The sequence below is a fragment of the Bos indicus x Bos taurus genome, chromosome 29 (genome assembly GCF_003369695.1).
Source record: "Bos indicus x Bos taurus breed Angus x Brahman F1 hybrid chromosome 29, Bos_hybrid_MaternalHap_v2.0, whole genome shotgun sequence".
Lineage (NCBI taxonomy): Eukaryota > Metazoa > Chordata > Mammalia > Artiodactyla > Bovidae > Bos > Bos indicus x Bos taurus.
In genome coordinates, this window is record NC_040104.1 from 9,879,898 (window position 1) to 9,896,363 (window position 16,466).

Here is a 16,466-nt window from a genome sequence, read left to right on the forward strand (position 1 = left end):
TGCAAACACTTGCCAAGCACATTTTAAACCCACCTCTGCTCTTTGGTTTTCTCATCTACATCCTGCGAATAGATGATCCTGGTCCTTCTGGCTTTCCACCCCAGGGCTTCAGCACAGCCCAGGGAAGCAAAGGACCCAGCAGTAGCCTCCCCACCTCTGCTCTGTGGCCAGCACCCCAGGAGGTCTCTAGGACCAGGTGAGGACTGGGTACGACCCAAGTCTCTATGGCAAAAGGTCCCCAGGGGTTCTATCTCTGAGGAAACTCAACACAGAAATCCAAACCAGCCTGGGGGGTGGGGGGTTGGGGGGGGGAACGCAGTGCTGACCAAGCAGTGGGGCTCCCGGAGGGTGGGGGGAAGGAAGGGCAGCCTGCCACCTGCCAGGGGCACGCCTGTGAGCCCCAAGTGGGAGTCAGGGGAGACAGAGTTTGACAGGCTGGGAGGAGAGCTGTCTGTCTGCCTGTCTGTCTGTCTTCCAGGTGGAAGCTGGGGGTGGCACAGGCAGAGAGGTAGAGGCTGCCTCACTTGTCAGAATTAGCAAGTTCCACAGTTGGGCAACACTCATACACACACCGAACACAGACACACGTCCTGGCTTCAGACCCATGGGGCGACACCTGCGTTTCCACCGGCTGCACGGTGACATGCGTACTCAGGGACACAAATGTGCAGGGCACTCAGCAACGCATGGAGCAGGTATACATGCCCCCACACACACAATCATCCCCGCAAACCATTCACCCATGTGCCCTCACACCCGGCTGTGCAGCGGGGACAGAAAACCAGCACGCGGGCTCGGGCTCGGCGGCCGCTCAGCCCTCAGCCCGGGGTGCGCGCGCCAGCCCTCTGGGTCTGTTCCAAGTTGGAGCCTCTCACGTGAGGCCCAATGTGTCATTTCCAAACAGAAGGAATCCAGCTCCTTCCCAGCAGGGAGAAAGAGCAGGGTGTGGGGCTGGGTGGGTGGGCGCGTGGGCACGTGCAAGGGGGCAGGGCGTGTATGCTGGGGAAACAGGCATGTGAACACCGACCGGCCTGGTACAGCAGGCTGGGGGCTCTAAGGCTGGGTGGGGGAAGTGTGCCTTTGTGAGAGTGTGTGTGTGAGCTCGTGTGTGTGTGTGTGTGTGTGTGTGTGTGTGTGTGTGTGTGTGTGTGTGTGCAGCCGAGCCTGTGTGCTTTGGGTGTGGGTGTTTGTCTCCCTGTATCCGCCTTCTCTCCCGTTCTGGACTTTTAGCCTTCCTGGGCTCATCTCCCTCCTGTCCTGCACCCTACCTGTAGAAGCTGGAATTGGGTGCCCTAGTGGAGAAGGAGGCCACGCTCCAGGGCCCACTGTAACCCCGGACGCTGCCCGAGGCTTCCCTCTAGCTCCCCCTCCCTTCCTTTCCTCTCTTTCCTCCCTCCCTCTTTCTCTTCCTCCCTCCCCCCCAAGGCTGGCGTGCCAGGGGGTGGGACATGCCAATCACCGGCTGTGCCTCTCCGGCTGCCAGCACAGGGCGCAGCTCCCCCCGGGAGCCAGGTGTTTGGGTCCCTGGAGACGCCGCCAGCCCCCCGGAGAGACAGCAGGGCTGAGGACCCTTCAGACCCCTCTCCAGCCCCATGGTGAGTATGTTTGAGAGGGCTTGGGAGGGGCTCCACTGAGGTGGGGGCAGTAGAAGCAGGGTCCTCGAGCAAGGCAGGGACCAGGACTAGAAGGAAATGAGGAGGGACCCCCGAGAGAGGAGGGGGCCAGGGAGGGGTCTAGAGGCCAAGGCTCTGCAACGCTGCTCCAAGTACCCCATCTCCTGGCTTCTGGTGGATACACCTAATGTTTTTCTGGGGTTCAGCTGGAAAAGGAGCTGGGGAGCCCCTAGAACTCTGGACCCGGAGCCCAGAAGGGATCAGCTTGCCATGCAGCAGGCAGAGCCCCCAAGCCCCAGAGACAGTGTAGGGAGGGCAGGGGACCAAGAGGTAGCCCTTGCCACCAGAATCTTTTGGGAGGTTGACCGCCCCCCCGACTGGGGTGCCAGTCTCAGAACCTCCTCCTCTCCTCCCTCAGGGAACCCTGACTCCCACCATCCCCATCCACCTTCAGCCCCTCCACGATGGACTGAACCAGGCTGCTGGCCAGATGGACAAGCGGGATGCCAAGGTGGGTGCCAGGCCAGAGACCAGCAGGAGACCAGGCCAAGAGCTCCAGGGCTCCTGGGGGACACGGGCGCATGGACAGCCACGCCGGCCAGGGAACATGGTCCTGATGTGTCCAGGAGCCCAGAGGGCCCTCCCTATGTCCGTAGTACCTTGGGCTCCCGCAGGGCAGATCACAGCCCTATACCCAGGTAATGCATTGATACGAATGGGCACCCATGCCAGTTACCCATCCCAGGACCCCCAGACTTCACAATGTGGGGATGGGCTGGAGGCCAGGCACTCTGATTCTTGCAGAGTGCCAGCTTCTGAGCTGGCATCTGGGGAGGGGGTGGGCAGCTTTCATCTGGTCACTCCAACAGGTGCTGCTTGGGGGGTTATCAGTGCCAGTGGAGAGTCACTGCTTCCCAGAAAACATACCTGCAGCACTGCCCAGGCTGACCCAGGGCCTCCTGCCCAAATGGCCGGAAGGAGTCAGTCTGTCTCCTGCAGCTGGACAGTCTCCTGCCCCTGGGTAATCAGCTGCTCACTGAGCTGTCAGATGACAGTTGGTTCTCTGCCCCCTGACCTCAGCCACTGGGCAAGCTGTGATCGCCACTGCGATACGGAAGGCAGGGGAGGAAATGATGAAATGGGGCTGCAGAAGATGTGACTCTGGGCTCCTAGGATGGGTCCTGGAGGGCTGAGAACTGGATCCCCAAGTGCAAAGAGGAGTCCAGAGGGTCAAGAAGAGGGTAGGCAGAAGTCATGTCAGACTAGAAAGGAACCTCCCCATTGTACAGATGGAGAGACTGAGGCTGAGGAAGGGGCAGGGACATGCTCATGGTCACAGAAGGAATATCGAGGGGTCTGGCTGGGGCCGTTCTCCTCACCCTCAGTACAGCCTTGAACTCCCACCTCCATGAGCAGGATGATGGGGTGGGGGGAGCAGCGAGCTCTGTGAGCTGGGGCTCCTGGGCGGGTGGGGAGAGGTGGGTGAACATCTCGCTGGGTTTCTGTTCTGCTGTGATGCCATGGTGATGCCTAGAAAGATGGGGGAGGGAGGGAGAGAGAAGAAAGGAAATGGGGAGGGGAGCGCAAGGAGTAGAGCAGAGGGCACGTGGAAAGGAGGATGAAGGCCAGGTACTTCTGATGCCACCTGGCAGAGTGGGCTCTGGGGCCCAGCCTGCTAACTGCCAGGCTCTGACATGATCCGGCTAAAGTTGGGCAACTGGTTAAGGTCCATCAACAGTGAGAGTATTTGGCACTGGTTCTAAGGCTGACGCTCCTCTTCCGGCTCAGCCGTGCATTTATGAGCAGTTAACTGATGGCTCCTGCCCTTCCCTGGGGTAGTCAGCACTCCCCCGGAGTGACTGTTGAGCCTGGAAAGGTGATAAAGTGTATCAGTTTACCCCCTCTTTTCCAAAGCCAGACATCAGAGGTGGAAGCTGTGTAAACCTTCAATGGGTCAAGAGCTATCTTCAGAGAAAAATTAACCCTGGGGTGGGGAGAGCTACCTCTGACAAGCTGGTTTGGGGTTAAGGCCCCTGCAGAAGGGATGGATGGGTCAGGAGGCCTGGCCAGAGGACTGCCTTCCCTGCACGTGTGAGGTCCCAGGTACCCAGCCCCACGGCCCCGACCTCGTACCTCCTTCTCCCCTGTATCGTCCGTTCTCTCCAGCCAGGATTCTGCCGACTTCCAGAATCACAAGATGGCTTCACTCCTCCCCCTGAATCTCTCCCCCAGCACCCCTCATTCTCTGCCTTCCCTTCTGCACTCCTTGACCAGTGGTAAGATTCAGGAAGCCCCAGTGTTCAAGCATCCCTCTCCCCATCAATCTCTCCCCTCCCCCTTCCTCTTACCAGCCAGATCCCCGGCCCCTGGGGATTGGTCCAGGGCGATGGCTAGCCTGCCCTGCTCAAGGCTCTGACCTCATCCCTTAACTCTTTGAGCCCAGGCTGACATTTTCCTCCCCGACACTGGAAGGCACAGTCCCAGCCCGGTCCTGCCCTGGCCTCCCTGCAGCAGGTGGGGCAGGGCTTCCCTGGTCCATTTGACAGTTGAGGATGCTCCTGAGGATTTTTCTCCAGTCCTTTCAAGCCAGGCAAGGTCTCACAGAGGGGGCAGGGACCTGGCAGGTGAAGGGATACAGGAACTGGACAGAGCGGAGGGACGGTACTCGGGAGCCAGTTCAGACTCCCATCACTCCACCCACCCTCTGTTGCTGCAGGCTCAGCCTCATGCTCAAAGTCCTACAGTCAATCAGGAGATCTCCGTGTACATCCATGGATTTATTCCACAGATGTTTACTGAGCAACTGCTGTGTGCCAAGCAGAGAGCTACGGCTGGACCACCGCCTTCCCGTAGCACTGTGATCGTACGTCATCCGATAGATGACACACACTGTCACATACACGCACACACACACAGGCAGACAAGATTCTCAGGGAAGGACTGATTCATCCCTATTGATTGATTCAACCCAGGGTTTGGCCAAGCTAGTCAAAGTAGGCAAGGAGGCCATTGAGCCCCCCATCCCCACAGCATTTGGAGTAGGCACCCAAGCGGTTAGCCCTGGAGGCAGACTGTTGTTCGGTCACAAAGTCACATCCGACTCTTGGTGACCCCGTGAACTGCCGCACACCAGGCTGCAGGCAGACCACCTAAGTCCAAATCCTGACTGCCTCAGTGAAGAGCTATCAGGTTAGAGCCTCATTGGTCCTTTTGCCAATTGAAGATAATAGAACCTATTTCCCAAGAATTTGTAACAGGTCAATTAAATCATGTTATGTAATGCTTAGAGACATGTCTGCTTATAGTAAGCAGCCTGTAAATATTAGTTGCTATGATAATATTACTAAAAGCTCCCAAAGACCTTTATCAGGAAGCCACAGTTCTGGGCAGAAAAGTGCCTCCTGTTTCCTTTCTACCTTCCTCTATCCCAGACACCCTCAGAGGATGTCCCAACCCATCCCCATAAAGACCCTCATCATTTCTCTCTTTTCTTTTTAATTTTTGGCTGTGCTGTGAGGCATGTGGGATCTTAATTCCCCGACCAAGATCACACCCGTGCCCCATGCCTTGGAAGTGCAGAGCCTCAACCGCTGGACCGCCAGAGAAGTCCCACCCCTACTCCAGTTTCTTATTCTCACTCAGCAATGCACACACTCTCACACACAAACACTCATCCTATAGAAAGATACCAGGTCGGGACTAGAACTTACCCAAGGTCACCCAGCAAGACAAGAGCAGAGATGGGGCTTGAAGCAAAGGCAATGCAAGGACTTCCTTGGGGAGTCTTCCCCTCAGCCCCTGTGATCCCCACTAACCAACCACCCCACTCCCATGGATGTTTTCACAGAATATGCTATGCAATACAGCTTCCACCACACACACACCCCTTTCAACCAGAGGGCTAACCCTAAGTCCTTCCCCTGTAGAAATTCTGGAGCTGCTGCTGAATCCTGGCACCCAGACTTTCAGCCCAAGGGAATTCCCCACAGGGAAATCACCCACAGTCTCTGGAAGCCACATTCTTTCTCAGCCATCATCTTGCTGACCCACCAGTAGCCTTAAAGAGGCTTTGCCTTATTGAAGATTGCCCCCAGTAAGGAGTTAAGGAAACCTGCTCAAGGTCATACAGCAGGGACCAGAGCAGGCCTCCAGGAACCTTCTCTGGAGCAAATTACAGTCCAAGAGGGGTCTGGGGGAGGACCCCCACTTCTGATTGTGGAGGAAAGATAAAGTCACAGATGGCTCTCTTCCTGGGCCGCATCCCAAGGGCTCAGAAGGTCCAGCCGGTGGCAAGAATCAGGGTCCAGTTTGCCAGAACCTCTGCCCTTCTCTTTCCCCCAGCTGTCCCCGAAGGGAGGCCCTCACATCTCATAGATGGGGCACAGAGGGTCGGCTAAGAGGAAAGAATGTGGCCTTGAAGCCTGCAGGTCCGGGGCTGAGAGAAGCTAAGTGAGCCTTCAGCCCTGGCAGCCTCCCCTCCAGGACCTGGTCCATTTTATAGGTTAGGATGTTCTTAGCTATTCTCTCCTGTGCTTTCAAGCCATCTTGGAATCCTGGTTTTAGGATCCTGTAAAATCTCCCCAGATGTCAGGCTGGTCCCAGTCCTCCACTGGACAAATGAGCAGTCTGGGGACCAGAGATGGGCTCTGCCAGGATCTGGAGAGGAAAGGGCAGGGGACAGTCAGATGAGAGTCAGTGGATCAGAATGAGGAGTCAGGAACAATAGCAGAGGCTGTTGACTGAGTGTCATTTCAGAGCCAAGCACTTTGGATACTATTATTCTTATTGGACACAACTGAAGCGACCGAGCACAGCACAGCACATTCTTATCAGCAGGCTTCGCAGGTGCAGTGGTAGAGAATCTGCCTGCCAGCGCAGGAGACCCAAGAGACCCGGGTTCGATGCCTAGGCCAGGGAGATCCCCTGGAGGAGGAAATGGCAAGCCACTCCAGTATTCTTGCCTGGAAAATTTCATGGACAGAGGAGCCTGGCTACAGTCCATGGGGTCACAAAGAGTTGGACAAGACTGAACATGCATGTATCCCCATCAGCTGAGGGAGGCAGGGCTACAGGGAAGGAAAGGTTAAGTCATTGCTAATGATCACACAGCTAGGAAGGGACAGCGTGGAGATTCAAACCCAGGGCTGTGATCAGCAATGCAGGAATTAGGGTGAGGCGAGTGAGGTGCTCGCCTTGGAGCAAAATTCAAGGAGTGGGTACAAAAATACCTCACTAGTCAAGATAAATAATATTGTAATGTAATAGTTTTGAAAATCAAACAGCAAATTACAGCCCACAGGCGGCCTGTTTTTGTAAATCAAGTTTGGTCAGAACCAGGGCCAGCAGGATTAGGGCGAGGCATGGGCGATGAGGTGTTCGCGCAGATGCAGGGTTGGATCTGTCTCAGTTTAAAATTGTGTGCATGATGGATGTTTTGCATTGATTTCTATTCTTTAAATGTCACGTTAAAATGTTACTTCCTTCATGACTGAGTTTGGGGCATCTACTTAAATTCTGCAGGCAAAGCAAGTGCCTCCCTCATCCCACCTAGTCCTCACCCTGGTGCGGTGTGAGGGCCAAGTACAGTGGCAGAGCGCCGGTCACACCCCTGCAGTTGCGGAGGGTACAGGCCTGTAAGCTCGGGCCTGTAAGCTCCTCTTCTGTTCAGTCTTCGCAGGTCTTGTCCCAGGGAGCCGCTGGAGGCTACAGAACTGCCCCCAAGGCACCCAGGCTTGGGATGTGGACGCCAGCACCCAGTCTGGGAACCAGGAGACCTTAGACTACACAATACCTTTTTCTTTTTGCTCTGGGCCTCAGTTGCTCCATTTCTGCAATGGGCACAAACAGCACTGAGTCTAGATGATCAAAGGGATCACAATAGTTCAGGGTTACCTGTCAAGGGTAGTTTCCACCAGTGACCTCACAGGGAAAAGCCCAAGCACCTACAGTCTGATCCCAGCCTCCTGCCTGACTTCCATTAAGGGACGAGGTTGCAACAGAGCTCAGTAAGCAAGATAAATCATATTTTAGTGTAATATTTTTAGTTCAAATTGGCAAACTATGGCTCCTAAGCCAACAACCAGGGGGGTTTTATATTTATTTTTATCTATTTACTTATTTAGCTACACTAAATAAGTGTAGTGTAGTATATTTAGCTACAGGGTCTTAGCTGTGGCAGGTGGAATCTAGTTCCCTGACCAGGGATCAAACCCAAGACCCCTGCGTTGGGAGCATGGAGCTTAGCCACTGGACCACCTGACCATCAGTTTTATAAATAAAGTTTCATTGGAACTTACTGCTTGGGCTCCAGTCCTGGTTCCTACTTTAGCTGTGTGATCTTGTACAAATTCTTGTGTTTTTCTCAGCCTTAGTTTCTTCATCTATAAAATGGAAAGAAAAACAATCCCTAGGTCATAGATTCCTTGTTAAGGTTAAGTGAAAAAGGAACATAGGTACTCTGAGTAGTGACTGGCCCTAAGGAATGCTAACTAATAGCAGTGACCATTGTTATTGTTAGTTGCTGTTATCATAGAATTGGGGGGGGACGTGGCATGTGGGATCTTAGTTCCCCAACCAGGGATCAGGTTTGAACCTATGCCCCCTGCAGAGGAACTGCAGAGCCGCAACCACTGAACCACCAGTGAATTCCCCATAGTATTAGAAATTTTCTTCAAAGAAGCAGACACTTCAGGGCAGGAGGGAGCCCTTGTTGCTACCCTTGATGTGTTCATGGGAACCATGGACCAGGGCTATTCTAAGCACTTGACATCCATTTACTCTTTAAGCCAGGCAATAATTCCGCAAGCATTAGCTAGGGACAGGCATTATTACCATTTGTCAGCTAAGGAAACCCAGGCATATAGCAGTGGCATCGCTAGAGGAGACCACACACCCAGTACATGGTATGGCCTGGATTCAAATGCAGACAGTCTGACTCCAGAGCCCAGGTTTTTCAGCCAGGACTTCCCCTTGTGCCCCGTCATGTGCAAATTGTCCCAGACCCAGGAGCACTGACAGCCACAGCCTGTCTTGCTCTGTCACACTCTGAATTCCTCATCCTGAGAGTTGCTGTCACACAGACACCCCTAGCCACGCAGCACCAAGGCATCCCTCACCAGTGACCTCTCACAGACTCTAGTCTCCTCATCACAGACCAGGTCCCCAGGAACACCAGGGCTTGCTGGGTCCCTGCCCAACGTCTCTCCCTTGGAATTTTTCCAAGGATACCGGCCCTGAAGGTAGGAGAAGACCCAGTCTCTTCAACCAACAGAAGGATGTCTGAAGCACTGAACGAGAACATCCAGCAGCAAGGCCGGGGCTGAGCGGCTGGGCCTCTGCCAGGCCAGTGGTCGCTAAGAGTCATGGCTTTTCTCTCTACCCACCCTTAGTGCCCGGGCTGGACTCCAGCTTCAGGCAGTCTGGGGGATCTTCCTGTTCTCCTTGCTGCCCTCCACTCAGCTGTGGCCTCGCACACTACATCTGTCACCAAACTCCCGCTTATGTGGGAGCTGAGGCCCTCGCCTATGCTGCTTGCTTTTACTCCAGATTTTCCATCACCAGGCGAGCGAGCGTCTGGGCCTGGCTCAACTTCCCCTGATGCCCTCATAAGTGTTTGCTCCAGCCCCAAACTGCGCGTGCGCGCATGTGCCACGCCCCTTTGCTTGTATCTCTTTCCCTCTCTCTTCTTTGGAGACCCCTGCCCGCCCCCCGCCTTCTCAACACTCCCTGTTTCACGGAAGAATCCTGCTGGATCTTCACACACTCTGAAAGTGAGCGAGGGAAGTGGGTTCTGATCACACACCATCTGTGTCGCCATGGCCCAGCCATAGAGCCAGCTGGAACCACGGTTGCCTTTGTGAAATGGGGGTCATAAGAGACCTTCCTCCTACAAATGCTAGATAGATAGATAGATAGATAGATAGATAGATATTTGGCTGTGCTGGGTCTTCACTGCAGCTGCACAGGCTTCTCTAGTTGTGGTGCGTGGGCTTAGTGCCCCTCTTCCCCCAGGGACTGAACCCATGTCCCTTGCATTGGCAGGTGGATTCTTAACCACTGGGCCACCAGGGAAGTCTGGAATGTTCAACAATTAAATTAGGTAATTGAATTAAGCGCTTAGCCCTGTGTCTGGCATGTAGTAACTACTCAGAAAATGAAAGCTTTAATAAAATTGACTGAAATGCTTTGAAAATGTGGCAGTCCCATGTACGCCAGTCTCCCCACTCCTGCCGCATGAGTTAAGCTAGACAAGCATTAGCAGCAATTTCCCAATGAGAAAATTGAGGCTCGGAGTCTGAATGGTGAAGCTGGAATGGGGACTCAGATCTCTGGATGCCAAAGCCATCCCCTCCCCCTCAGGCCGCTGGTAAATCCATTGGTGGCTGGGAAAGTGCATTCTAAGTGACCAGGCGTGGGCACCAGTGAGGATGGTGTGACGCTGTCTGGTTGCCGCTCTGGGAGGGCAGAGGCTGTGCTCCCAACACCTTCTACTCCAGGCTCTGGGAGGCGTCCTGCAGCCCAACCCAAGCGCATGTCCTCTCTTTTCAGGTGATGACCGGCCCCTGAGGAAGCCCCGTCCTGTGATTAGAGGAAGGGGCTGCCTCCCCTACTCCACCCAGCCACCATGAATACCTCAGCGCCACCTGCCGTCAGCCCCAACATCACCGTCCTGGCACCGGGAAAGGGTCCCTGGCAAGTGGCCTTCATCGGGATCACCACGGGCCTCCTGTCACTGGCCACGGTGACAGGCAACCTGCTGGTGCTCATCTCTTTCAAGGTCAACACGGAGCTCAAGACGGTCAACAACTACTTCCTGCTGAGCCTGGCCTGTGCCGACCTCATCATCGGTACCTTCTCCATGAACCTTTACACCACGTATCTGCTCATGGGCCACTGGGCTCTGGGCACGCTGGCCTGCGACCTCTGGCTGGCCCTGGACTATGTGGCCAGCAACGCCTCGGTCATGAACCTGCTGCTCATCAGCTTTGACCGCTACTTCTCGGTGACCCGGCCCCTGAGCTACCGCGCCAAGCGCACACCCCGCCGGGCAGCCCTGATGATCGGCCTGGCCTGGCTGGTTTCGTTCGTGCTCTGGGCCCCGGCCATCCTCTTCTGGCAGTACCTGGTAGGGGAGCGGACGGTGCTGGCCGGGCAGTGCTACATCCAGTTCCTCTCCCAGCCCATCATCACCTTTGGCACGGCCATGGCCGCCTTCTACCTCCCCGTCACGGTCATGTGCGCCCTCTACTGGCGCATCTACCGGGAGACAGAGAACCGGGCCCGGGAGCTGGCGGCCCTGCAGGGCTCGGAGACGCCGGGGAAGGGGGGCGGCAGCAGCAGCAGCTCAGAGCGGTCCCAGCCGGGGGCCGAAGGCTCCCCAGAGACCCCTCCAGGACGCTGCTGCCGCTGCTGCCGGACCCCCCGGCTGCTCCAGGCCTACAGCTGGAAGGAGGAAGAGGAGGAGGACGAAGGCTCCATGGAGTCCCTCACCTCCTCGGAGGGTGAGGAGCCTGGCTCCGAGGTGGTGATCAAGATGCCCATGGTGGACCCCGAGGCGCAGGCCCCCGCCAAGCAGCCGCCCCGGAGCTCCCCGAATACGGTCAAGAGGCCGACCCGGAAGGGGCGCGAGCGGGCGGGCAAGGGCCAGAAGCCCCGTGGGAAGGAGCAACTGGCCAAGCGGAAGACCTTCTCGCTGGTCAAGGAGAAGAAGGCGGCTCGGACCCTGAGCGCTATCCTGCTGGCCTTCATCCTCACCTGGACGCCGTACAACATCATGGTGCTGGTGTCCACCTTCTGCAAGGACTGTGTCCCCGAGACCCTGTGGGAGCTGGGCTACTGGCTGTGCTATGTCAACAGCACCATCAACCCCATGTGCTACGCGCTCTGCAACAAGGCCTTCCGGGACACCTTCCGCCTGCTGCTGCTCTGCCGCTGGGACAAGCGTCGCTGGCGCAAGATCCCCAAGCGCCCCGGCTCTGTGCACCGCACCCCCTCCCGCCAGTGCTGATGGCCCTCCCGCCTGCATCCCTCCACCCCGGCAGCCCCCGTAGAAATCGGGCAAGGGTGGTGACCTCAGACCCAGGGCCCTGCTAGGGGAGGGGGCCCCCCCCCAGGCTTCCGGGGACCCTAGGTCACCTTCCTGCACAACCCAGGGAGACCCCACCAACTTTCCAAACTGGGGAACCCGGGGAACTGGTTCTTGTGTTCCCTTCTGGGTGGGAATAGGCTCTTCACCAGGAAGAAAGCCTGGGAGGGGGTATCCGGACTTTGGATTCCTTGTTTGTGTTCAGGCAGGAAGTCCATGCAGAGCCAGTAGAGCCGGCCAGGAGAAAGGAGGTTTAACCAAGCGGTCCTCCTTGGCCCCAGGAGCTGGCCTGGATCGAGTGGAGGATGGCACCCCCTGCCAGCAGGGAACTGACACCAACTACTGAGAGAAAAGCTTGGCTCAAGGGAGTATCCCTGCTTCCCAGGCGTCCCCTCCCTCCCCAGGCACAGCGCACTCCGCTGGGCCCTCGAACACTCTCCAAGGTGTCCTTGTGTGGGTCACCCCCAAGGCAAATGTCCAAGCATCAGCGGGACAATGACACCAGAGGGGACCTATGTGGCCCGTCGCCATCAAGCCCCAAGGCAGCAGGAGGAGGGAGCACCAGGCATCCCGACTGTCCCACTAAGTCATTTCCCTGGGAGTGAGGGGCAGGGGTGCCTGCTGTCCAGACCCTGCCCTGGAGAAGCCCTCAGACCCTCCCTCCCTGGCTCACAGACACCACCTGGGTAGATCTGCTCCCTCGGATCTAGCCAGGCCTCCCGCATGCTGCCTGCCTCCGCCCCCAACCCCCACTGGTCTGGCCCAGCACAGGTTCCCTCCTGTGTGCTCGTCCATCTGACCCATGCATGGCCTCCCAGCCACCCTCATCTCCAGGCCCAGCCTGGTCCCAGATGTTCTTTCCTGCCAACCTCAGCAAGCGCTGAGTCTGTGAATAAAGCCACATAACCAGCGGCCACTAAGGGGCCTTCTTCCCTGGGTTAGTTAGCTCTTTTTGTTCCCTCCCTCACACCCCCGCCAGTCGGCTGGCCACACCGTGCAGCTTGCAGGATCTTAGTTACCCTACTAGGGATCGAACCTGTGCCCCCTGCAGTGGAAGCCCAGAGTCCGAACCACTGGACTGCCAAGGAACTCCCTTAAGGACCTGGTCGTAAGCCAGGAGAGGATGGGGCAGGGAGGGTCCAAGGACCGTGAGAAGTGGGTCACTGCCCTGAGGGTGGTCTCAGGAGGAGCAGCACCAAGTGGCTGGGTCTACTGAAACCTGTGAACCCAGCACCCAGCTTCCGGCTCAGGTGAGTAAGGCTGTAGTGGGCAGAGCTGGCTACTGGAAGGAGGAGGACCATGAAACAAACTGCCCCTGCCCATAGCCCAGCATATTCTTCAGCAGCTTTGCCGTAAGGGGAACTCATCACTCCCCACCCCAGGGAGAAAGGAAATGCTCCAAAGCCCCATTTACAGATGGGAAGACTGGGGCCCAGTGACCCACAAAGACCTTTCAGGGTTACCCCCAAAGCAACACTTTGAGGGTAACTGCCTGGCTTCCAGACAGTTCACAGCCTCCCAAAGCATTCCACAAAGATGCCCCTCAGGCACTTCACTGGTGAGGGGGCCCCCAAAGCCTAAACCCTAGCAAGGTTAATCCCACAGCGCAGAGCAGTGGCTCTCTGGTTGTCACCGGCGTCCTCAAAACCACCGTTAGGTTCAATCATTCACTAGGACACAGATCTCAGCAAAGCTGTTATCTTCGTGGTTATAATTATTACTGTGAAAGGATGCAAAGTCAGCAAAGCATAAAAGTGCACAGGCAGAGTCCAGGAGAGACCAGCTGCCAGCTTCCGCTGACCTCTCCCAGTGGAGTCATGGGGACAGCACTTAATTCTCCCAGCAACAATGAGTCGCCACCCCAGAAACACAGTTTCCAGCTGCATGAAGCACTGCCAACCAAGAAGTTCAGCCAAGTCTTGGTGTCTGGTGTTTCATGAAGGCTACTGACCACCCACATGGCTGACCTTAGTTACTTAGTCTCCAGCCCCTTCAGAGGCTATCCCAAGAGGCCCCTGGCTCCCAGATAAGCAAAAATATTCTTATCAAACAGGATATTCCAAGGGTTTAGGGGCTATCTCCCAGGAGCCAGGCAAACCTTTCTTTGGAGCGTGCGAGGTTTAGACAGCCCAGACGCTGGATTGAAAGCTGAGTTAACGCTTCAGTGCACAGTGGTCCTGACCAGTAGCATCAGTATCACCCAGGAACTTGTTAGACATATAAGCTCTTGGGGTTACCCCAGATTTACTGAATCATAAACTCTAGGGGTATAGCCCAGCCATGTCTCAATAAGCTGCCCAGGTGATTGTGACACAGGTTAAAGTCTGAGAAATTCTGACCTAGAGGAATAAGTCATGTACAGATGTGAAAGTTGGACCATAAAAAAAGCTGAGTGCCAAAGAATTGATGCTTTCAAACTGTGGTGCTAGAGATGATTCTTGAGAGTCCCTTGGACAGAAAAGAAATCAAACCAGTCAATCCTAAAGGAAATCAAACCTGAATATTCATTGTAAGGACTCATGCTGATGTTGAAGCTCCAATACTCTGGCCACCTGATGCAAAGAGCTAACTCTTTGGAAAAGACCCTGATGCTGGGAAAGATTGAGGGCAGGAGGAGAAGAAGGCGACAGAGGATGAGATGGTTGGATGGCATCATTGACTCAATGGACATGAATTTGAGCAAACTCCCAGAGATGGTGAAGGACAGGGAAACCTGGCGAGCTGCAGTCCATGGGGTCACAAAGGTCACACACGACTTAGTGACTGAACAACAAGACAAATGAAGTCCTAGGTGGGGCTAATCCCTTACAGAGAGAGAGAGAGTGAAGATTCACCCAATATACAGCTGGCAGGACTCCAAGAACCCTTTGAAAAGGAAGCTTCCAATACTATGGGCAGGGAAATCCACTCAAGAGGTGACAGGACAGGCTGGCCAGAGGCTAGCAGGCCCACAGCACTGTAGAGAATGACCATAGGACACAAAAGCCCCTCCTCCTCTCCCACAGCACAGCTTCCTGGGTTGTCAGCTCAAGACTCTGAGAAGGTCCCTCCCTGACCACCACCCACCACTTAGGCTTGAGCTCCCTTTAGGTTAAATGCCCTGCCCTGTGTCGAAGGCAGTGGTCCCAGGAAGGGGGTAGGTCCTGAAGAAGCCAAGCAGTGTTGGGAGAGCAGGGGTGTTGGAATCAGACTGGCCTGACCTCTACTGGAGGCCAGGAGTGGAGAGGTCAAAGCTGGTATTCAGATGATGAATGGGGCTGGCAGGTCACAGGTCAATGTGTCCCTTGTCCCAGGCACAGGTCCTACCTGCCCACGCCCCCTCCCCTCAGGCATGTCTCTTAATCCTGTCCCCCCCACCCACCCATGCCACATGGCTTTCTGAATCTTAGTTCCCAGATCAGGGATCTAACCTGGTCCCCTGCAGTGGAAGCAGAGTCCTAGCCACTGGAGCACCAGGAAATTATCCCCTCCCCTCAGGCATGTCTCTTATTTCCAGTGTCCTCAGCTCTGAAAGGGGAATTAATCCTGCAGAAGTCTTAAGAAGATGAGATGGGCTGTAGGAAAAACACCTAAATGCCTCTACAGGCAGTGTTATCGCAGCATCAGCCGGCTCCGCAGGTGAAAGGCCAGACACCCAGCCCACGTTCAGCCCCACACCTTTCCCCATTCCTCCAGCCTGGGCTTCAAAAAGAGTTCGGAGTCCCATTCCACCAGCCAAGGGAGAAGAAACAGGGCTTGGAGAAACGAATAGGGGCGCCCGGCACGCCTGGGTGGAGGAAGGTGTGCAATCCGGGAAGACTTCCCGGAGATGAGGTCTGAGCTCTGAAGGCCTTGGAAGCAGGATTCCTGCAGCTCCCGCTGCGGGACGACGGACGGAGGCGGCGGGAAGGGCTTGAGTCCTCCGGCCCTGGCTGGACATGGCCTCTCTCTCCTCCCCAAACGCAGCACCCCTTCCTGCTCTGAGGGAGTCCTCGCTCCAGAAACAAGGGCGTTTTGTGCCCCAGCAGGAAGCAGGGAAAGAATGGAATGCCTTTGTGAACTCCACCTCCTCTAGGCTGGAGCAGACCTAGAGAAGGGGGTGAGTTAGGACCGTTTCTCCTCCCGCCGGCCCCCGCCCCTCCGTTCCCATCGTGTCACTTTAGCGCCATCTGCAGGAATAGCCGAGGAATAGCCCTGCCAAGAAAAAGGAGGTACTTCAAACCCGAGTTGGACTGCTTCTCAGAGAAAAGGCTGCTGCTGCTGCTGCTAAGTCGCTTCAGTCGTGTCTGACTCTGTGCGACCCCATAGACTGCAGCCCACCAGGCTCCTCTGCCCCTGGGATTCTCCAGGCAAGAATACTGGAGTGGGTTGCCATTTCCTTCTCCAATGCATGAAAGTGAAAGTGAAGTCGCTCAGTCGTGTCCGACTCTTCCAGACCCCATGGACTGTAGCCTACCAGGCTCCTCTGTCCATGGGATTTTCCAGGCAAGAGTACTGGAGCGGGTTGCCATTGCCTTCTCCACAGAGAATAGGACCACAGGACAAAAGACAGAATAGATGGTCTTGGCCATCTCAGCGCCTGCCCCCACCCCTTAGCAGGAAACCTAGGTCCCCAAAGGGTCAGCTCACTTGGCTGATACTACTTCGAGGCAGGCCCTACCTACCTTTCTCCAGCAGAGCAACTTCCCCAGACAACTTGGAGCTGAATAAGAGGCAACGTGGCATCTAGGGACAAGATCACATTCTCCCAGGCCTCCCGCAGGCTTTTGGAATCCTCAGATTCCTTTTTT

General features: G+C 55.8%; 1 protein-coding gene across 2 annotated transcripts; it reads left to right on the forward strand.

Moving 5' to 3' along the window:
- Positions 1–997: 997 nt before the first annotated feature.
- CHRM1 (cholinergic receptor muscarinic 1) lies at positions 998–12,617 on the forward strand. 2 transcript variants are annotated; one of them, XM_027532406.1, is made up of 3 exons: positions 998–1,595; positions 2,032–2,124; positions 10,161–12,617. In XM_027532406.1, the coding sequence occupies exon 3, from the start codon at positions 10,237–10,239 to the stop codon at positions 11,617–11,619; it is 1,383 nt and encodes a 460-aa protein (XP_027388207.1). In that variant the 5' UTR covers positions 998–1,595; positions 2,032–2,124; positions 10,161–10,236; the 3' UTR covers positions 11,620–12,617. The 2 variants fall into 2 exon arrangements, with proteins under 2 accessions (XP_027388207.1, XP_027388208.1); XM_027532407.1 differs by lacking the exon at positions 2,032–2,124.
- The last annotated feature ends 3,849 nt before the right edge of the window (positions 12,618–16,466 follow it).